General features: G+C 54.9%; 2 protein-coding genes across 2 annotated transcripts; one reads left to right on the top strand and one right to left on the bottom strand.

Annotated features, from left to right (window-relative positions):
• Positions 1 to 7: 7 nt before the first annotated feature.
• POFUT2 (protein O-fucosyltransferase 2) lies at positions 8 to 21,682 on the top strand. Its single transcript, XM_043474591.1, has 9 exons — positions 8 to 173; positions 10,117 to 10,367; positions 12,353 to 12,497; positions 13,105 to 13,215; positions 18,124 to 18,190; positions 19,382 to 19,507; positions 19,793 to 19,973; positions 20,285 to 20,408; positions 20,635 to 21,682. Exons 1-9 carry the CDS (start codon positions 43 to 45, stop codon positions 20,786 to 20,788), a joined length of 1,290 nt encoding a protein of 429 aa, XP_043330526.1. The 5' UTR covers positions 8 to 42; the 3' UTR covers positions 20,789 to 21,682.
• LOC122445432 lies at positions 3,792 to 7,799 on the bottom strand. The gene is given in 2 exon segments (XM_043474590.1): positions 3,792 to 6,555; positions 6,558 to 7,799. Coding segments are annotated over 2 exon segments (3,900 nt in total). The 5' UTR covers positions 7,798 to 7,799; the 3' UTR covers positions 3,792 to 3,895.
• Positions 21,683 to 21,914: the final 232 nt, after the last annotated feature.

Raw genomic sequence — 21,914 nt, 5'->3', positions numbered from 1 at the left:
GGGTGGGGCGCGGCTACAGGAAGTGCGTGGCCGCCCGGGGCCATGGCGGCGCTTGCCGTCGTCTTCCTGCTGCTCTGGGCGGCATCCTGGCCGTCGGCCTCGGCCTCCGGCGACGAGTTCTGGCCTGGCCAGTCGGCAGCCGACATCCTGTCGGGGGCGGCGTCCCGCAGACGGTAAACGCATGCCCGCGCCATCGGCGGGGCTGGGACCGGGACCCGGAGCACAGGGCCGGGAGGCGGGGCTTGGAGACAGGGTGCGGAGCAGTGGGGCCTCGGTCTGCCCTACACCCTTGGCGCCCTGGCCTGGGGACGCGAGCCAGGGTCGCCTGGCGACCGCGGCCTCCCGGAGTCCCTTGGAAGGACAGGCTAGGGTCCACGTTAGGGGGCAGGGAGGGGGCCCCAGTTAGTTGATACGGAGTGTTGCCTGGCGTTCGAGGAGCCCCAGAATCAAATGCTCGAATGGGTTGGCTCTTAAGAAAGCCCAGACTTGTTTATCTGTGTTATGCCCGATGTCCGAATCCCCGAGCGGGGAGAGAGAGAAGGCTTCCAAGACAATGCAACTCGCAAAAAGGGAAGTTTATTACTGTCTCGAGCCAGGGCTTTCTGCCACAAACATCACAGTGGTGCAGGGTCAGAAAAGCCCTGGCTCAAGCTTGGTACACAAATTTATAAGATATGCAAAAGCGGTTAGTAGCTGGCTTAAGCGGATTGGTTACATGTTTGCAAAGTAATTCTATTGGTACAGACTTTCGAGGGCTTTTCAGCTCTCCCTTTGTTCTTACTGGGCGCATATTGATTGGCTGGCTCCAGGTTACCTGATGGGGGTAGGGAATCTTACCATTTCGGGGGAAGCTAAAACTTAGGTCCAGGCCGCCCGTCATGGTATTAACTCTGGCAGCCTCACATTCCCCCCTGTCTTCTTGTTCCTGTAGAGGAATCCTTCTCTTCATCCTGAGCTACCATCTGATATTGCTGCCTCAATACCATAATCTGAATGGTATTTAGACGTTCTTTAATAAATGACATTAGCCGGTTTAAAATACAAGGGCCAAATGTGAGTGTTAATAATAGCACTATAAGCGGGCCCAGGAGGGTGGAAACTAAGGTGGTCAGCCAGGGGGAGCGTTGAAACCAAGACTCAAACCATCCCTGCTGGGCCTCCCGTTCCCTCTTTCGTTGCGCCAGCCCTTCTCTTACTTTTGCCATAGATTCTCTTACCACTCCTGTATGGTCTGCATAGAAACAACATTCTTCTCCCAGAGCCGCGCAGACCCCACCCTGTTGGAGAAAAATCAAGTCCAATCCTCTCCTATTCCGCAAGACCACCTCAGACAAGGAAGTCAGAGACTTCTCTAAGTGACTGATTGATTCTTCTATGCGAGTTATATCTTCATCTATGGCGGCTCGTAGGGAAGAAAACCCTTGGCCTTGCAGAGATAGTGAAGCTATTCCTGTCCCTGCTCCTGCCAGCCCAAGACTGAACAAGGCTGCCATGGTGATCGCACTGATTGGCTCTCTCTTTTGTCTTGGCAATTCTCGGTCCCAATGTGAGTACATAACCTCTTCAGAGTGGTATAAGATTTTTGGCATTACAGCAACCAGAACACAGAATTCTTGACTCTGGTTAAAAACCTTCACATTTAAACATGGAGTTAGCCCAGTATGTGAACAAATCCACCAGCCCCCAACCTCTGGCACAATCCAATTTTTGCCATATAAGCGTAGGTTACTAATAGTCCGGGCACAGAGGGAAGTTTTATCACGTGGCACTGTGCCCAAACAGAGTCCCTGTCCCCAAACTTCATTCACTGTGAGGCCAACCTTGCGTTCTTCCCATCGGCATGGGGGTGGGTTCTGGCCTGAAGATAAGTGGTAAGAGACATTGAGGCCTATGGCCTCATAGAAGGGGGGGTGAAGATTATAACAAAGCCAACAGGACTGGGTTGCATTAGGGTTGGTATGGTTTAAGACCGTAAAGGCTGCATTCACTAAGGCCCATAGGGGGTCCTGAATTGCTGAGCTAATGGTAACAGCCAGAGGGCCAGGGGTTTCTGTCAGTTTGCCTCTGAGGCTCGGGGTAGAGGAGATGTTAAATGTTCCTGGCAAGCTTGGTCTGAAGGGGGTTGGCTTGGGGGTCGCCTTGTGCCCCTGTAATGCTTTGACCAGATTGGGACCTAAACTATGTACCTGCACCGGCTCAATAACCTGTTTAATGATTAAAAGCTCGCCTGGGTAGGGGCCGGGCCAATTTACGTGGAGCTGAAAACCCCAAGTCAGTCCTGAGGTCCAGCGGTTTTCTTTCTTCGCCCGTTCCTGGTTAAATCGTACTCATACCTGAGGCCCCTGGTGTCTACGGTCCTTGAAGGTGAAGCTAACTAGATCTCTGTTTCCGACATCCCACCTCTGGGGTCCATCACAAGAGGTCACACAACTCCAGCTCCTGCAATAATAGCTTTCTATGTCACTACAGGTTTTTTAGTTATTTTTTACATAGCCCGGGCAAGCCCAAAACCCCAACCTATGGTTTTTTATCTCATCCCTATAGTACTTATCATGGAGACCGTCCTGCTTTGCGAAGAGGCTTGAGAGGTCGAAGTTCAGGTCCGGCCACCAGGTGTTTGGAGGGTGGATTCCTGAGGTCTCATTGAGCAGCTCATGAGTTTGCCCGTCGTTGAGTTTCCATGTGATCTTAGCAGGTTGATGGGGGTTATGACTGGTCGCTCCTGGGTCTATGAGAGCTGCCATCAGCAGGAGAATTAGGAGGTCTCCCAGCGGACAAGTTTCAGTTTCAAAGGATTTGACGGGTGAGGACTCGCCTTCCATTCTGCTCGCGCTTTTTCCTGTTCTTCCGATGTGGCTTGCCGCACGTGATTGCAATGAACCCAGGGTCCAATCCCGTCGACCTTGACAGCGGTAGGAGTGGTAAGGAGAACAACATAAGGGCCTTTCCATCTAGGTTCTAATACTTTAGATTGGTGTCGTTTTACCCAAACCCAATCACCTGGGCCAATATTATGTGAGGGGAGGGCCCTCTTGTTTTGGCCCTCATGTATCTCTCGAATCAATTTCCAAACATGGTTATGCACCTTACTTAATGCTATCAGAGTTTGCTGGAATTGTCCCAAAGTAGGGGGTGGCAGATATTTTCCTTCGAAAATAGGATACACAGGAGGGGGTCTTCCATACAGAATCTCAAAAGGAGTAAGATTCAGCTTATAAGGGGTGTTACGTGCCCGAAAGAGTGCAAAGGGAAGGAGGGTCACCCAGTCCCCGCCAGTCTCTATTGCCAACTTTGTCAAAGTTTCTTTTAGGGTCCAATTCATTCTCTCAACCTGTCCTGAGCTCTGGGGATTATATTCGCAATGTAACTTCCATTTCGTCCCCAGAGCTTGGGCCAGCCCTTGTACAATCTGGCTCACAAAGGCAGGTCCATTATCAGAGCCCATAGTCACTGGCAGCCCATACCTAGGCACTATCTCCTCTAAGATCTTTTTAGCAACCACTATTGCTGTCTCTCCCTTAGTGGGGAAAGCTTCTACCCACCCCGAGAAGGTATCTACCAGTACCAACAGATAGCGGTACCCATACTTGCCTGGCCTTACCTCGGTGAAATCTATCTCCCAATGTTGCCCTGGCTTTTCCCCTCGGTACCTCGTTCCCGAGTGCTGCTTCTTCTCTGCCCTCATCAGCTGGCACACTTCGCAGGCTTGAATTATCTCTCGTACAGTTGCATTTTGTCGAGGGAACCTCAGGCAGGCCATCTGGAGAAGTGTTAGGGTTTTTTTTTCTCCCAAGTGTGTAGTTGTGTGCAGGTGTTCACACAGGTGACGACCCAGGGTGGCAGGCAAGATCAGGTTGTTGTTTTGGTCTCGGTACCATCCATCTTGGTCATCTTTCTAGAGGGTGGTATCCTTGTTGATCCAGGCAAGATCAGGGAGGGAATATTCGGGAACTGGTGGCAAGGTCCCCATACCAGGGGGTGGAAGTCCCACGGCTAATATGGGGGCGGCATAGTCCCGGCTAGCCGCTTCTCGAGCGGCCGCATCAGCAGCACGATTGCCCAGCGCCTTAGGGTCTTCTCCCTTCTGGTGACCGGGGACATGTACTATAGCTACTGCCCGGGGTAGTTGGACAGCTTCCAGGAGCCTGCGAATCTCAGGCAGATTTTTGACCTCTTTTCCCTCAGCTGTCCGAAATCCCCTTTCCTGGTATATGGGACCTTGAATATGGGCAGTGCTGAAAGCATATCGGCTGTCAGTAAAAATGGTGACTCTCTTCCCTTTGGCTTGCTCCAGAGCCTGTATTAGGGCAATCAATTCTGCTTTTTGTGCAGAAGTGTTTGGGGGTAGTGTCTCAGCCCATATCGTCTGCCCTGAATCATCAACTATGGCTGCTCTCGCCTTCCTTTGCCCATCTTTTACATAACTGCTCCCATCGGTGAACCATACTAGCTCACTGTTGCTTAGGGGTACATCAGTTAAGTCTTTTCGTGCCGCCAGGGCCTCAGCCAGTATCTCACTGCAATCATGGAGAGGGCTGTCCTTCTCTGGGTTGGGTAGGAGCGTGGCCGGATTTAGGAAGCAAGGGGTCTGAAAACGCACCCGTGGGGCATCGAGCAGCAAGGCCTGGTAGTGTGTCAAGCGGGCATTGGAGATCCACTTACCCGGCGGCTGCTTTAAAACCCCTTCCACAGCGTGGGGGGTGTAAACCGAGAGTTGCTGTCCATACGTCAACTTGTCAGCGTCGCGGACGAGGAGGGCTGTAGCTGCAATGATGCGAAGGCAAGGGGGCCACCCAGCGGCCACCGGGTCTAATCGCTTCGAAAGGTATGCTACCGGCCGCTTCCATGGTCCCCATTGTTGAGTCAAGACCCCCTTTCCTATTCCTTGCTTTTCATCTACAAACAGCTGGAATGGCTTATTTGGGTTAGGCAGGGCAAGGGCTGGGGCTTCTAGTAGGGCCCGTCTGAGTGTCTGGAAAGCCTGTTTCATTGGCTCAGTCCAAGTCCACTTTGGGGTCTCTTTACTTCCTTCATATAAGGGCCGGGCCTTCTCAGCAAACCCCATAATCCACAGTCTGCAATATCCAACAGTCCCCAGAAACTCTCTCACCTGGCGGGGGTTTTTGGGCTCTGGTATCTGCAATATTGTTTCTTTCATGGCCTGGGTTAGCCACCTTTGCCCCTGCCTGATCTTATACCCCAAATAGGTGACCTCTTGCCGGGCTATTTGTGCCTTCTTTGCGCTAGCGCGATACCCCAAGATGCCTAGGGTCTGTAATAGGTCCCCAGTGGCACGGCTGCAAGCTTCCTCTGTGGTTCCAGCCAACATAAGGTCATCTACATATTGTAGCAGAATGACCTCTGGGTGGCAAGCCCGATATTCGTAGAGGTCCTCACTCAGAGCCTCATTAAACAAGGTAGGGGAGTTTTTGAACCCCTGTGGGAGGCGGGTCCAAGTTAATTGTACTACTGGTTGGCCCTCCTCCTCAGTCCACTCAAAGGCAAATATCTCTTGGCTCTGGACTGCCAGGGGTAGGCTGAAAAAGGCATCTTTTAAGTCCAGCACAGTGTACCAAGTGTACTCAGGCAGTAAACTGCTCAGGAGGGTATACGGGTTAGGGACAGTTGGGTGTATGTCACTCACCCGTTTGTTGACTTCTCGCAGGTCTTGGACAGGTCTGTAATCTGTCCCCCCTAGCTTCTTCACTGGCAGTAAGGGGGTGTTCCAAGGGGATCGGCATCGCCTGAGAATTCCGGCCTCCATGAGCCGTCGAATGTGGGGAGTGATCCCCCGCCGAGCTTCTTGGCTCATAGGGTACTGTCTCACCCTCACAGGAACTGCCTCGGCCTTTAGCTCGATGACGACCGGATGTCTCTGTTTAGCCAGTCCCATTCCTGCTGTTTCTGCCCAGGCCAATGGATATTTATGGACCCACGGTTGTACATCTAGTGCTATGGTCTCTGAGGGCTTAGGCGCAAAAAGTCTGTATTCATCCCTTAAGGCTAGGGACAAGACATGTATCGGTTGTCCAAGTCCATCCGTGACTGACATTCCCCCTGGGTCAAAATGGATCTGAGCATTAACTTTAGTCAACAAGTCTCTTCCAAGTAGAGGGGCTGGGCATTCTGGTATCACCAAAAACGAATGGGACACCTGGTGGGTCCCTAGATTTACTTTCCGTTCTGTGGTCCAACAATATCTTTTTGTCCCCGTGGCTCCTTGCACTAAGCTGGCTTTCTTAGACATTGGTCCCAGTTTTTGATTTAAAACAGAGTGTTGGGCGCCAGTATCCACCATGAAGCCAACGGGTTTCCCCTCCACATGTATGGTTACCCAGGACTCAGGGAGGGGTGCCGAGTCTCGACTCCCCTAGTCACTGTCTTCCCCCGCATATAGAACTCGAGTTCCGGGGGGGGTTTTCTCTCTCTGGGTCATTCCTCTCCTTGAGTCCCTCTTAGGGCACTCGTTTTTCCAGTGCCCCTGTTCTTTGCAGTAGGCGCACTGATCCTTCTTTAGGGCCTGCCTTTTTGGTTTTTCTTTTTCTCCCGTCCGGGGTCTCGAGGTTCCCTCAATTCTGTTCCGGCCTTTAACCCCGCAAAAAGAATCTGGGCTAGCTCCTTCTGGTTCTTCCGGTTTTCCCTCGCCCTATGTTCCCTCTCTTCTTTCCTGATCTTTTCCGCTAATTCCCTTTCCTCCCGCCGAATTCGCTCTTCCCTTTCTTCTGGGGTCTCCCTATTATTGAATACCTTTTCAGCTACTTTCAGTAAATCCTGTATTGTCTGTTCTCCCAATCCCTCTACCTTTTGTAATTTCTTCCTAATATCTGGGGCTGCCTGATTCACAAACGCTAACAAAACTGCAGCGCGTGACTCCTCAGCCTGGGGGTCCATAGGTGTATATTGCCTGAAAGCTTCCATCAGCCTCTCTAGGAAGGCTGCCGGGCTTTCAGTGGGCTCTTGCCTTACTAAATTTACCTTTGCCAGATTTGTCGGCTTTCTTGCTGCAGCCCGCAGGCCAGCCATTAGAGTCTGGCGGTACACTCGGAGACGCTCCCTACCTTCCACCCGCTCAAAATCCCAGTTAGGCCGCAACAGAGGAAACCCCTCGTCCACAAGATGAGGCTGGGCGGTTGGCCTCCCGTCGACCCCTGGTACCCGTTTCCGCGCCTCTGCCAGAATTCGCTCCCGTTCTTCCGTGGTGAAGAGCACCTGCAACAGCTGCTGACAATCATCCCAGGTGGGATTATGAGTAAACAAAATGGAATCTAAGAGGTCAATGAGGCCTTGGGGCTTCTCTGAGAAAGGAGAGTTTTGGGTCTTCCAATTGTACAGGTCACTCGTGGAAAAGGGCCAGTACTGATAGGTTCGCTCTCTGTCCGGGTTAGTTGGTCCCACTCGGACGGGGAGCGCCTGAACAGTGGATGAAGGTAACTCTGGGTCCCCAGGGTCTTGCTTACCCCTATCTCCCTTAGTTTTCCCCCGGGTCCCCAATGCCGGTCCCCCCTCACGGTCGGTTCCCGTTGGCCCTCTTAATCCTCTCGGTTCACCTGTGGGAGCTTCTCTCCTCGGAGGGGATTGCAAGGAGGGCACATATGGCGGAGGCCTTATCTCTGTTTCTAGATCTATCAGGTTTGGATAAGATGATTCCTGAAGGACTGGTTTTGGGTCCTCTTTCTTTTTGGTTTCCTCCGGGGGGGTCTCCATCACCAGGACCTGTGAACTGGAGGAACTAGGAAGTTTGTAAACAAAAGGTTTTAACCATTTAGGCGGATTTTCTACTAGATCCTGCCAGACCATGACATAGGGAACTTGACTCGGATGGCCCCAATGATCAGGAGCCATAATCTTCTCCTTCACAGCCTGTATGATGGACGGTTGAAAGGTGCCTTCCGGAGGCCATCCAACCTGAAAGGCGGGCCACTCTGCAGAACAAAGAGTTATTAATTTACCTTTTTTGACTAGCAAAGACAAGTCATGGGCCCTGGCCCTGACATCCGAAAAATGGTCAGTCATGAGAGAAAGTGGGGTAGATTCTCCCTGCCCCATGGTCAAAGAATAAACGGTAAGGAAGAGAGAGAATAAGTCAGAAGTGAGAAAGAACGATGCACCAGAAGAGAACGAGACTAGAGACAATGCCGGCACACACACACACAAAAACACGGAGAGCCAAAGACAAACACACGGACAAACAAACGTCGGCCGACGACACAGCGCTGGGTTTTCGGGCCCCCTGAATTTTCTTGCCTCCCGGTAGCAGATTCACCTTACCGAATGACGTCCGCTGTTCACCAGGCTCGGGGTCGGGAGAGGAACTTTCCTTCCCGCGGAGTCGGCTGCCCCCCAGCGCGTCCGCTGGCCTTGGCCTTACGCCGGCTTGGCTCCCCCTTTATAAAAAGCCTTCTCGCGGAGTCGGCTGCCCCCCAGCGCGTCCGCTGGCCTTGGCCTTACGCCGGCTTGCTCCCCCTTTATAAAAAACCTTCTCGCGGAGTCGGCTGCCCCCCAGCGCGTCCGCTGGCCTTGGCCTTACGCCGGCTTGCTCCCCCTTTATAAAAAGCCTTCTCGCGGAGTCGGCTGCCGCCCAGCGCGTCCGCTGGCCCCGGCCTTACGCCAGCTTGCTCCCCCTGCTTCCTGAGCACCGGTGTTATTATTTATCCTTCCCCTTTGTCCTGTAAGCGTTCTCTTCTCCCTGTCAAGGGATCCCGGACGAGCCCCCAAATGTTATGCCCGATGTCCGAATCCCCGAGCGGGAAGAGAGAAGGCTACCAAGACAATGCAACTCGCAAAAAGGGAAGTTTATTACTGTCTCGAGCCAGGGCTTTCTGCCACAAACATCACAGTGGTGCAGGGTCAGAAAAGCCCTGGCTCAAGCTTGGTACACAAATTTATAAGATATGCAAAAGCGGTTAGTAGCTGGCTTAAGCGGATTGGTTACATGTTTGCAAAGTAATTCTATCGGTACAGACTTTCGCGGGCTTTTCAGCTCTCCCTTTGTTCTTACTGGGCGCATATTGATTGGCTGGCTCCAGGTTACCTGATGGGGGTAGGGAATCTTACCATTTCGGGGGAAGCTAAAACTTAGGTCCAGGCCGCCCGTCACGGTATTAACTCTGGCAGCCTCACATCTGCAGGAGAATTTCCGCCCTATACAGATGCTGGTTGTTCTATAGATAAATCTCAGGAGTAAGAAACAAGCGTCTGTGCCCTACAGCTGTTACTGAGGGAGGAGGGCCTGACCCAAAACAGACTGCTGGGTGCAGGGTGTACAGACGGTAGACTGGCAGTTTTGGGGAATTGGAGGCCCGGGCCAAGCATTCCAGCATGGTCACTTTTGCAAACGGAGGTGCAGAGAAGGGAGGGTGAGGCCATAGCAGAGGCAGGAGTCACCTCTGGGTCTTGTGTAAGGGAGTCTCGCTGTGGATAAGGCAGCAGTTCTCTGGGTGCTCAAAGACCCCCAAGGTGCCAGGTCATTTTCCTAGAAACACTGGGATGCTGTCTGCCTTTTGCACACACTCGTGAGTTTACTCTGGGGGTTTGCAGAGACCGCCTGACCTGTGGTATCATAACACAGGGAATGGAGAAGCAGACAGGAGATTACAGGTGTCACCTGACTGAAGAGAGACTTGCAGAAATTAAAAACACTGATACTCTTCTCACTGATGATTTTTGTCTTGAATATACTGGAAATTCATAAATAAGTTCTTGCTTTTTTCCTAATACAGGAATTATTGATAGATTTAACCCACATAAATAGCAGCCTTTGGGAGTCCTCAGTAATTGTTGAGAATGTAATAATTATTGAGAATGTGCAGGGGTCCATAGACCAGGAAGACTGAGAACCCCTATGGGATGAGGGCTCAGATTCTAGCCATTGACATCCTGCTGGTTTTAGCTATGAATTATTGCTGATTGTTAAACAGATGCTAAGATGCTTTCTGTGCCTACTCCAGGGCTCTTTAAGTAACTGGTCTTATAGAAATGGGTGGGCTGCTGTCTCCACTTTACAGACCAGAAATACTGATGGCGCCTGGTGTCGGGGCCAGGCTGTGAATGTGGGCGGTTGGGTTTTCCGTGCAGAGCCCTGGCCCTGAGGCACTGTTGTCCTGCCCACCCTGCCAGGTACCTTCTGTACGATGTCAATCCCCCCGAGGGCTTCAACCTCCGTAGAGATGTCTACATCCGCATCGCCTCCCTCCTGAAGACTCTGCTGAAGACGGAGGAGTGGGTGCTGGTGCTGCCCCCCTGGGGCCGCCTCTACCACTGGCAGAGCCCCGACATTCACCAGGTCCGGATTCCCTGGTCCGACTTCTTTGACCTTCCAAGTCTCAACAGAAACATCCCCGTCATTGAGTATGAGCAGTTCATCGCAGGTGAGGCGGGTGGTGGTCCTTTAACTGGGGCCGGGCGGTCGTTGGTTCTGGTGTGACCGTCCGGCCAGGCCAGAGACCTTGGCCAGCGGGGCTGTCTCCCCTCAGGCCTTAATGTAGGGGCCCTGCTTCCTGCTTCTGTTTTCCCCACTACTAGTGATCTTGGTCTTTTCGTAGTTTTTTAGGGAAATAGATCTGAAGCATCTGAGCTATGTGTCCCCTCACCTCTAAAACCCCGGGCCGCCTTGGTGAAGTGGACCTGCGATGGGGAGGCCACTGCCTGGAGGCCAGCCTCGTCCCAGCTGGACTGCAGGCCTCCCTTTCTGTGCAGGCCACTCTTACCTGAAGGAAGGCTCAGTGCATGAGTGGTGGTGGCCGTGTGTTGGCAGAGACATGTAACGCCATGTCCTGCCTTGTTCAGTCCTATTCAGGGTTCCTGTTGTAATGTTTTTAAGAGAGAAGAGCTGATGATTTCTTAGAATAAAGGAGTTGGAGCACACTGCTACCTTGTTTAGGAGACATGAACTTAAATAGGCTCATCTCTGCCCCACGTCCCTGGAGCCGCCTGGAAGAGCAAGTCACGGCTCCTGAGCGGCGGTCGTGGGACTTCTGCTGTTTGAGGGCCTGGGAGCCTGAGAGTCACTGCTCCCGCCAGGGACAGGCCCACATGTCCTCACCAGGTTCTGTTCTTGCCGCGCCCTGGGCCCTGTCGCCCAAAGACGTTTTCCCTGTTAAGGTCAGCACCATGGGTGCCGCAGGCCTGGAGCCTTGAAGTGGCTTCTGCTGGAAAGGCAGACCCGAGGCTGGAGGTCGGCCTCCCTATCCGAGGAGGGTTGGGGTGTCCAGTCTGACTCAGCTCCTCCCAGGGGGGCAGGCTTGGTCTTGGTCTGCACGGGGCTTGACCCCCAGGGAACTGGCCCCTGACTTGCTGGTGGGGCGCGGTCGACCACGAGCCGGGCTCAGTGATGGCAGACAGGTGTGGTTCCTGCTGCTCTGCCAGCCTCATCCCTTGGGCTGGGCAGCAGGGTGAGGACTGAGCCCACGGGTGACAGTGTGAAGAGGGCAGCCTTGACCCCGCTCAGGTTTCCTCCTGCAGAGGGGACAGGCGTGGGTGCCACCCCAGAAGACCCTCAGGCCTTGTGCCGTGGGTGCGTCAGCGTCTCAGTTCCGGTGTCACCACCCCTGCCTTGCCGTAGGAGCCCCTGAGCTTTGGGCGTTAGTGCCCAAGCTGAATGAATGTGGATGACCCTGGGTTTCTCTCGCTGTGGCATGCCCACTCCCAGGCTCCGTCGTTCCACCTGTGAACACCTCTTCACTGAGCACCGGGTGGTGGGCGGGAGGCTCTAGGTGTGAGGGGAGCGGTGGGTGAGAGGGGTACTGACCCCTGTTCTCCTGGCCTCTGTATTGGAGAGTGGAGGCTGAGCTTAAGTCAGTGGTGAGGACATGCAGCTCTGGGGCAAGCCCCAGAGCCACAGGACGAGAAAGCTGGAAGGGGTATGGGGTCTGGGTGGTGGGCGTGGCCTGGGAAGGCATCTTTTTTGGGGAGCTGCAGTTTGATGGCCTCACAGGAGTCAAGAGAGAGCCCTGGAGGAGACAGCTGGTCAGGGGCCTGGGGAAGGAGCGTGACGTGGGCTCCAGGCACCATGGGGAGGGAGCCAGAGGAGGAAGAGCCCAGAAGAGGAGAGGCCAGAGGACCGGCCCTGCCCCCAGGGAAGGGGGGTGTAGCCGGAGAGAGAAGAGGGCCCAGGTGCTGTCATAGGTCAGGGCAGCGTGGGGCCCAGAGGAGCTGCGGGGCCTGGACGTCCCCACCCTGGCAGCCCTCCTGTCCCATGGACCCCCACGTCCCGAGGTCCTTGTTCCATCGTCTCTGTTGTTACAAGCTCTCTCCAGTCCCGTTTGGGAAGACAGTGTTGTTCTGTACGGGGTGATTCTCTGTGTCCCGGTAACCTGGGCTGTGGTCCCCGTCTCACCTGTCCTGTCTCCTCCAGAGTCTGGCGGGCCCTTCATCGACCAGGTCTATGTCCTGCAAGGCTATGCGGAAGGCTGGAAGGAGGGGGCCTGGGAGGAGAAGATTGACAGCCGGCCCTGCATCGAGCCGCCACTGTACTCTCAGGACAAGCACGAGTATTACAGGTACCGCTGGGAGGTCCACGGGCACGGCCCACGTCCAGGGTGGCTCTCGTTGCTGCATTTGGGGACTCAGACTGTTTAGGAGTATCCGTTTCCATTTGTAATGCGTTTGAACCTCTTCGTGGAGATGTCATCACCCCAGACTGCGTTGCTATCAGAAGAGCTGCCTGGGGAAGTGCTGCCCGTCGTCTCCTCCCTCTGCAGCCTCCACAGCCCCCTTCCCTACCTACCCCAGCAGAGGACCAGAGTAATGTGGTTCTAAGACCTGGCGTGACTAGGAGCTCTTGAGAGCAGAGTTGCTTTGAGGATAGTTACATCAAAACGGGTCCTGACACAAAGCATTATTTCCGCCGGGTTTCTCTGGGGCCGCCGTGTTTTCCCGTCATTGAACCATCCAGGTTCCTGAAAAGAGCGTCAATGGTCTCATCAGATGAGATGACATTTGTGGTTTCTTTAAAAATTTCCATACTATCGCTACCTGCGATCACAACCAAGTTTTCACATAGGAACCAGCCGAGTTTCTCCAGGTCAGGCTGTGCATCTGGACTTGACTCCCTGCCCATGGACGAACACACCACACTGACGGGGTGCCGTGGGTCTTATTTTCCAGAGGATGGTTTTGGGGTTACGAAGAGACGAGGGGTTTAAACGTTTCCTGTCTGTCTGTCCAGGGATCGGCCTCCATCATCGCGCCTGTGCTATTGAGAAACACGTCTGCACGGTGAGTGTCTGCGGGGTCGCTGGGTGCCGGCTGGTACATGTGTATGCTTGTGTGTGCCATGCTGCTGGCACGGCTCGTGGCAGGGGGGAGGGGCACTCCCTGGAGGGTTAGCCCTCAGCCCTCCCCCACCCCCAGGGGGCCTGGCGGTCAGGATCCAGGGAGCACCCCCTAGGATCACCTGCGGGAGCACTCCCGGGTGGGGTGGCCACGCCTGCTGTCTTCTGGGTACTGCTTGGGGCATCTGTGCTCTGAGCCTGACCTTGGTGTGTGTGGTGGGGGGTTGTCTCTGGTCCCACCACTGGTGGGTGGTGCAGTCAGATTCACACCCAGATCCTGCCCCGGGGTCCCGTCTGAGCTGGCGGGGAGAGGCGAGGGCGGGGGACAGGAGGAGAGGACGGGGATGAGGGCTGTGGGGTGGTGAGGCTGAAGCAGGGTCAGGGCCAGGACAGGAGCGGGGTGAGTGACCACTGAGGAACAGGGGGCTGGGGCGGCCTGCAGCTGGTCTTGGAGGCTCACGGTGGAGGAGGAGCGCTTCCCCTCGGGACGGGGTCGGGGCATCACTCCTGAATCAGGCCTTCGCAAAGCTGGGCTCTGAGAGGTCAGAGGAACAGCTCAAGCCTAGACACAGCACCCTGGCGGCTGGTCCTGGCCTCTCATGTCGGAAGTCTGTCTGCACGCCCAGGCTTTCTTTGAAGCAGAAAACCAGGCACGCACACACTTCCCCCCCACACATACATTACCCTCCCCCCACACACACACACACCCTGGGCAGCACCAGAGGGTCAGCAGGAAGGGACACGGGGTCTCGGGCGAGTCCCAGGGTCTGGTGTGTGAGAGAAGCTGCTCTGGAGGTGCATGCTTGGTTCCAGCATGCCCGGGGAGTTCCCTGCAGGTGTGAGTTGTGGGGGACGCGGGGACCCGGAAAAGCCAGCCCTCCCGTTAGCCACCATCAGTGTCCTGAGCCTGCAGCAGGCTCTGAGCCCCTTCCTTGCTCTCTGGGGCCTGGAAGGTCTGCCTGTCCCAGCACTGCCCCATGTGCCAGGGTGCCAGGCCGATCCCCCCTGGGCCTGTGTAAACAAAATGCAGGTGGGCACATGTGCTCTGCTGGGTGGGTCCGATCTCCACCAAGAGAGGAAGAGGCACAAGGTTGCCAGAGGTTTGGGACCCTGCGATACAAGTCCTAGAACTGCATTTCCAAAGCAGATCTGGCTGAAGTTTGGGCTGTGGGGCAGGGTTTTTTTTTTTTTTTTTGTCCCATTTGCAGGTAAGGGGATCTGAGCCCAGGAGAGACTGGTGCCCAGGGATCCCTCCTTCTGTTCAAGAGACACTGGTGGGAGGGAGTGGGCTTAGGGTTAGGTTGCTGAGACGTGAGGCCAGATAAGGGGGGGGCACCCCTACCACACAGATAATTCAAGATGTGAAAAGCACTAACCAAAGAGAGGATGGATACGTTCAGTTACCCTGAAGTTTAATAAGGCTTGTCTGCCAATAGATACTGTTAACAAATGGACACAAACCACAGAGAGGGGTACTTGCAGCCTGTCCTGTAGGACCCAGATGCAGACAGAGCTCCTGAAGGCCCCTGAGTACAGGGCAGGCAGCCTTGGAGCAGATGCAGCAAAAGACACAATTGTGTACATTGTCGGGGGTATCAGGTACACCCTGTTTGTGCTCAGGGGGGACACACTGCCCTTAGACCTGAGGAGAGACGCAGCCCACTGCGTCTTGGAAAAAGGGCCCCAGGGGCAGAAGGAGGTGGAGACCCCTGGGGGCGCAGGGGACGTCTGGCAGAGGGGGGCAGGCTTGTGACCCTAAGTGCCTGCAGGAGCATCCCACGCGTGTTCCGGAATATTCCTGTGAGCCCCAGACCAGGGAGTCCTTATACCCCTCAGCAGTCGATCATTGGAAAAGCTAGGTTGTGCAGATTCAGAATTGAAGCACAACTGAGCCGTGAAAATCAAAAAGCACTGCTGCCTCCAGCAAAGGTGATCACGAGGAGCAAACAGCAAGTGAGAAAAGCTGAAGATAAGTCCAGCCATCCCAGGGCGGGAAGTTAGAGAGGCATGGCCATCTGCCCGTGGGGGTCCCGGGGCCAGGGCAGGGTTGAAGCATGCTCTCCAGGCCCCTAGAGCTGCTTCAGAACCCCACGTGGCCATTGGCGGGGTGGGATACACGCGTCTGCAGGGTATGCTGTGTCTTGTCATAAAACGGAGTCTTCAGAAACTGTTCTCACAGGGACCCCAGACCACCACTGGGTCCATATCCTCTCATCTTTCCAGAACTCTTCTTCTTGCACCCAGCGTTCACGCCCATCTCCCTGTAAAGCACACATGTACTCACACCACAGGTGTGTTCTCTGTGGAGTGTCCTGTCTGTCTCCCACTTGCTGGTACCCCTTGGGAGGCTCTGTGAGGTGAGACCCATGAGGTCACTGCAGAGGTTGCCATGTTCCTCTGCACCTGTCTCCGCACAGAGAAAGAGGGTTCACAGAACCTGCCTGAGTTGGTGGCCTTTGACTGGTCCCAGGTTTTGCCATCACAAACAGGAACCGTGTTTGCACAGTCATGGGGGAGTGAGGACACAGGCTTTCGCCCAGAACAGAAGCTGGGTCTTGCTTTCCAAGTGGTGGCCACCGAGCCATGGTCCCCACGCAGCCCCGGGCAGGGCGCTTTGGGCTTTGGAGAGGATGAGTGAGGATGGACCTCTGCTATGTTCATTTGTGTTTCTTTGATTTCAGAGTAAAACCATGTTGAAAAGCTCTTTTGAAATGATTTTCTTTGAAGCATCTATTTACATATTTTGCCAATTTGTTTCTCTGCAGAAGTTTTAAACTTTTATATATTCAGAGTTGTTATCCTGTTTATTCTTTAAAGCTTTCTATGTGTTTTTTTTTTTTTTTAAATAATCTTTCAGATCAGTTCATTTACTCCGTCATGTACAACTCTTTGCTACTCCGTGGACTGCAGCACGCCAGGCTTCCCTGTCCATCACTAACTCCTGGAGCTTACTCAAACTCACATCCATCGAGTTGGTGATGCCATCCAACCATCTCATCCTCTATTGTTCCCTTCTGCTCCCGCCTTCAATCTTTCCCAGCATCAGGGTCTTTTCCAGTGAGTCAGTTCTTTGCATCAGGTGGCCAAAGTATTGGAGTTTCAGCATTAGCATCAGTCCTTCCAGTGAACACCCAGGACTGATCTTTAGGATGGACTGGTTGAATCTCTTTTCAGTCCAAGGGACTTTCAAGAATCTTCTCCAGCATTATACTTCCAACACTATACATCAGTTTTTTGACGCTCAGCTTTCTTCATAGCCCAACTCTCACATCCGTACATGACTACTGGAAAAACCATAGCTTTGACCAGATGGACCTTTGTCGGTGAAGTGATGTCTCTGTTTTTTAATATGCTGTCTAGGTTGGTCATAGCTTTTCTGCCAAGGAGCAAGCCTCTTTTAATTTCATGGCTGCAATCACCATCTGCAGTGATTTTGGAGCCCCCAAAAATAGTCTGTCTCTGTTTCTGTTGTTTCCCCATCTATTTGCCATGAAGTGATGGGACCGGATGCCATGATCTTAGTTTTCTGAATGTTGAATTTCAAGCCAACTTTTTCACTCTTCTCTTTCACTTTCATCAAGAGGCTCTTTAGTTCTTCTTGGCTTTCTGCCATAAGGGTGGTGTTATCTGCATATCTGAAGTTATTGATATTTCTCCCGGCAATCTTAATTCCAGCTTGTGCTTCATCCAGCCTGGCATTTCTCATGATGTACTCTGCATATAAGTTAAATAAGTAGGTGACAATATACAGCCTTGATGTACTCCTTTCCTGATTTGGAACCAGTCTGTTGTTCCATGTCCAGTTCTAACTGTTGCTTCTTGACCTGTACGCAGATTTCTCAGGAGGCAGATAAGTTGGTCTGGTATTCCCATCTCTTGAAGAATTCTCCCCAGTTTGTTGTGATCTACACAGTCAAAGGCTTAAGCATGGTCAGTAAACCAGAAGTAGATGTTTTAATAATCTTTACCATTTCAGTATTCTTAAAAATTCTTTCTTGTTCTACTTTTTATAGTTTCAGTCTGCACAATTAACTCTGAGCCCCTAAGGATCTGTTTTGGCTTAAAAATGGAGCCTCTGATCACCCCACCCGTGTCCCCCACCCAGGCATCTGGGAGCCACCCTCTCCAGGGTTGTCCTGCCCAGGGGCCAGCTCGAGTGGATGTGGCCTGCTCTGGAGGGTCCTCTCTGCGTGTTAGGATTCTTCAAGTTGCTTGATGAGCTTAGGTGGGCAGCCTCTTCTGCCCCACACTTTGAAGGATCAAGTTGACGCTTCCCCGAAAAGGGGGCCTGGCTTTTGGCCGGAGAAAGACACACACGACAAGGATTCTCTTTCGTTAAGGTGATCCTTAGAAGCAGGAGTAAGCACGCACGCACTCCTTTGGGGTAGCCGTGGTGGTTTGGCTTTGCCCTTTCCCCAGAAGTGTGAGTTAAGCCATAGCTGTTCTAACGTTGAACCAGCTTTGCATTCCTGGTATGAACTCTTATTTGTCATTTGTGTTTTTCTTTTAGTGTGTTGCTGGATTCTGTTGGCTAGTTTTATTTGTTTTGTGTATTTGTGTGTTTTTTTTGCATTGATAGTCACAAGTGAGCTTGGCTGCTGAGGTAGTTCAGTGGCAAGGGCAGGAGAGAGTCTGTGAATGTTTAGAGCCACTGAGGAAGCAGAAGCCATCTGCAGGTGGCTGCCTTTGAGAGGGTCAGTAGAGACTTGCCCTCATGCACCCAGCTGACCCTACAGGGTTTGGACCTGCTCAGGTTTTGTCCTGGACTGTTCCCTGGCCCAGGGCCCTCCCACATGACGGTGGTCAGTGGAACATATGGGCATAAAGACCTTTTTCTATTGTTTAAAAATAGGTCTGTGATGTTGGACCGAGCCGAGAACCTCCTCCACGACCACTACGGTGGGAAGGAGTACTGGGACGTGAGTGTTGCCTCGAGCGTCTCTGTGAATGTGTGTAGTTTGGGAAACATATCCCTCCCCCCCAACTCCCCAACACACACACACATGCACACACACACAGCAGCTCCTGTGTCCACCTGCTGCCTAACACAGTGAGGCCGAGTATCTGGGGGTGGGCCCGCCAGCGAGTGCTCCCCACCTGCCCACGGAGGTGCTCCCGGGAGAGGGCTGGGGCGTCCCAGGCCCTCCTCCTGCGCTGGCTGTCCCTGCTGCTGGCGCTGGGAGCCTGGACGAGAGCTCTGGCCCCATGTGCTCAGCCATGGGAAGTGGGTGCTGTCTGCTCAAGTCCTGGACAGGGGAGCTGGGCTCTGCTTTGACGGGGAGGTGCTGGCTGTGGTGGACAGATGGTGCTGGAGGTGGGCCGAGGCCTTCTCCTGTCCTTCTGGGGTGGAGACGCCTAGTCATCAGGTGTCTGGTTTGGAAAAGAGGTGCAGTCCTGCCCATGGAGGCCCAGTGCAAAAGCATCAGACGTTACCTGAGAAGAGCCCTCGGCTACGAGGTGGAGACCCAGGTGACGTCGGCACGCCTGGCCTGTCCGGGGCTCGGCCAGAAACATCGGGGTGGGTGGGTGGGTTGCTGGGACAGCTCCCACCCTCCCACAGGTACCAAAACTGACTCTTAGCAGGGACATTTGTCTGTTGTTGATGTGAAATAGAAGTGGGGGCTGGGCAGGGCAGAGGCCTCCAAGTGAGAGCCCTGCTCCTTGGACTCGGGCACCTCCTGTTGGGTGGGTTCAGAATCACAGAAGGGCCATTGTCATCATGTGGACACGGGTTCTGTGCCTCTCAGCCCTTCAGGGTGGTGACCCTTCAGCACTTTCCTGACCCTGCCAGTCACATTCACTTAGCCAGAGCTGGGCCCCAGGCCACGGGGACACTTGGGAGGAGAGAGAGCTGCAGCGTCGGCCTGCACGGCCCATCGGAGCGTACCAGGCCGGTGTGGTCACGCCCCCTGGACGCTCCTGACCGTCCGAATGGTGGGCTCCACCTTGAATCCGCTGCACTGCCCGTGGGCCAGTGGCCAACCTGCCTGAGGCCCTAGCTCGCTCGTTGTCCTCTGGTTGGACTCCGGATGGATGAGGGGGTTCTGGGGACAAGAGGGAGTGGCGGGCAAGGAGGGTTGGTGCCGGGCTCACGGCCTGTCTTCCTGCAGACCCGGCGCAGCATGGTGTTCGCCAGGCACCTGCGGGCGGTGGGGGATGAGTTCAGGAGCAGGTACCTCAACTCCACGGACGTGGCCGATGGAATCCCCTTCGAGGAGGACTGGACCCGGATGAAGGTACCCCCCTCGCCCCCATAATCTTTGAGAGTGGGGTGCATTTCCCTCTTGAGATGCCTCACAACTAAGCCCTTAAACGTTAGGAAGGGTCTGAAGGGGGCGTGCTTGCCCATCACAGGGCTCCTGGCCCTGCACCCCAGTTACCCGAGCTGTTGCTCGTCAGCAGGGAGCCCTGTCCTAGCATAAACCTGAGGACGTTGGTGATCAGTCCAGGGACAGACCCCGTCAGGCCCTGAATCCCGCCTGCTTGTCACCAGCTCAGCCAGTTTGGTCCCTTTTGGCCAGGTCAAGCTGGGCTCCTCGCTGGGGGGCCCATACCTGGGTGTCCACCTGAGGAGGAAAGACTTCATCTGGGGGCACCGGGAGGACGTGCCCAGCCTGGACGGGGCCGTGCGGAAGATCCGCAGCCTCATGAAGGCCCACCAGCTGGACAAGGTGTTCGTGGCCACAGACGCCGTCAGGAAGGGTATTTGGCTCCTGTCCATCTGTTCCTGCTTGGGTTAATAGTGGGGTCGTGTTTCTGTCCTCGTCCCCCACCCTGCGGTCCTGCTGTGGGCACGTGTGTGTGTGTGTGTGAGTCCCTCTTGGCCTGTGTGAGTCGTGGGCATGTGTATATGCGTGTGCTAGTCCCCTGCAGTCTGAGAGTCGGGGGCACATGTACATGCGTGAGTCCCCTGCACCCTGCAGAGTTGTGGGTACGTGCATGCCTGTGCGACACCCCTCTAGGCTGTGTGAACCCCCTGCGGCCCCCACTCACCGGCCCCCTTGCGCCCACAGAGCTGGAGGAGTTGCGGAGGCTGCTGCCTGAGATGGTGCGGTTCGAGCCCACATGGGAGGAGCTGGAGCTCTACAAGGACGGGGGCGTGGCCATCGTGGACCAGTGGATCTGCGCGCACGCCCGGTGAGCGCCCTGCTCACGTATGGCCCGTGTTCCCGGCTGGGTCCTCATGTGCAGACGGGCTGGTCTGCTCGCCCACCCCTGAGTCCTGAGCCCAGGCCGCTTGCTGGTGACCGGCTGCAGGGAACCCCGGCTGAGGGGACTGGGGCGAGGGCCCGGGCAGGTGTCTGGGTGGGTGGTGGATGGGGGGATTGCGCTGCAGCCCTGGTGACAACCTGTTCCTCGGCAGGTTTTTTATTGGCACATCGGTCTCCACATTCTCCTTTCGAATTCACGAGGAGAGGGAGATCCTGGGCTTGGACCCCAAGACAACATACAACCGGTTCTGCGGGGATGAGGAGAAGGCGTGTGAGCAGCCCACTCACTGGAGGATTGCGTACTGAGCCCCCGCGGCTGCCCAAGGACACGTGTCCCCTCCCGGATCTCAGGCTGGGGACCCCGCAGAGCTGCACTGTGTGCATCCTCGGCCAGGGGGTGTCTGTGAGCCGGTGCCTCTGCGTCCCCAGGACTTGGGTTGCTTTCACTTGGGATCCATCCGGAGGCAGGCGTCTGCAGGCAGCAAGGCCCCCAGTGATGCCACGGAGGTTCTGGCTTATCCTTACTGACCTTGGCCTGCGGGGTTTCCAGCAGTGTTGGCAGGCCTGGTACCTGGGCTGCTCCAGCCCTGGGCCAGTGGACGCGATGCTGACCCTGCCTGTGCCCCAGAGCAGTGCCCTTGGCCCTGCGCTCCTCCCCACAGAACCCCGTGCCAGCTGGATGGCAGGCGGACCTCACCTCACCAGGGCTGGGCTGAGGCTTGTGGGGCTGTGATCCCCACCCCTCACCTCCGCCTGAATCAGAGCACCAGAACAGTGTTCAGGACGGCTGGTGCTCTGTGCTTGTGTTGGGGGGCGGGGGGAAGCCCTTCCGTGGTTGTCTGCAGGGTCCTTCCAGCCAGTGTGGTCCAACGGCCACAGCAACACGCTGGACAGCCGGATGCTCGTCCTTGAAGCCTCTGTGCCCCCGCCCCCCTGCCTTGAGGGCAAAGAGAGCAGGCTAGAGGAGCAGGGTCACTCCAGCCCCAGACCAGGTGCCCAACTTCCCCAACACGTGGGGTGACTGCTGATGTGGGTGTGGGGAGCCATGTGGAGTTTGGGGGTGGGGTACCCAGAGCCCTGACCTTCCTGCGTCTCCTTCAGGGTCCTAGGTGTCACTCTCGGTCGTGCAGGGTGAAGTGACAAGATATTTATTCTTTCTCCATTTGTATATCAAATGTTAATAAAATACATTTTCTAAAAGCGGTGCTTCTCCCGCCCGAGTACTCTTTTGGCCAAGAGCTGAACCAAGCATTTGGACTTGGTCGTCACCTTCTCTTTGAGGAAGGCAAGCTGCTCTGTCATCGCTGTGTTTGTGGGTGTGAGCGTGATGGAGGCAGTGCCCACACCGCCAGCCCCTCTGTCCTTTGCTCGTGGCTGCAGATGTGTTGGTAAAGAGTCTGTGGTTGCAGACATCTTGAGAACTGCTGTCATC

Source organism: Cervus canadensis, chromosome 7 (assembly GCF_019320065.1).
Source record: "Cervus canadensis isolate Bull #8, Minnesota chromosome 7, ASM1932006v1, whole genome shotgun sequence".
Taxonomy (NCBI): Eukaryota; Metazoa; Chordata; class Mammalia; order Artiodactyla; family Cervidae; genus Cervus; species Cervus canadensis.
The sequence above is the reverse complement of the archived record's forward strand: the minus strand, read 5'-3'. Positions and strand labels throughout refer to the sequence as shown.

Excerpts from the sequence above, each read along its gene's own strand:
- POFUT2 (XM_043474591.1), top strand. The coding sequence starts at position 43 with ATGGCGGCGCTTGCCGTCGTCTTCCTGCTGCTCTGGGCGGCATCCTGG. Across the intron at positions 12,498-13,104 it reads GACAAGCACGAGTATTACAG|AGGATGGTTTTGGGGTTACG; the intron begins GTACCGCTGGGA and ends CTTATTTTCCAG. Across the intron at positions 19,974-20,284 it reads CACAGACGCCGTCAGGAAGG|AGCTGGAGGAGTTGCGGAGG; the intron begins GTATTTGGCTCC and ends TTGCGCCCACAG.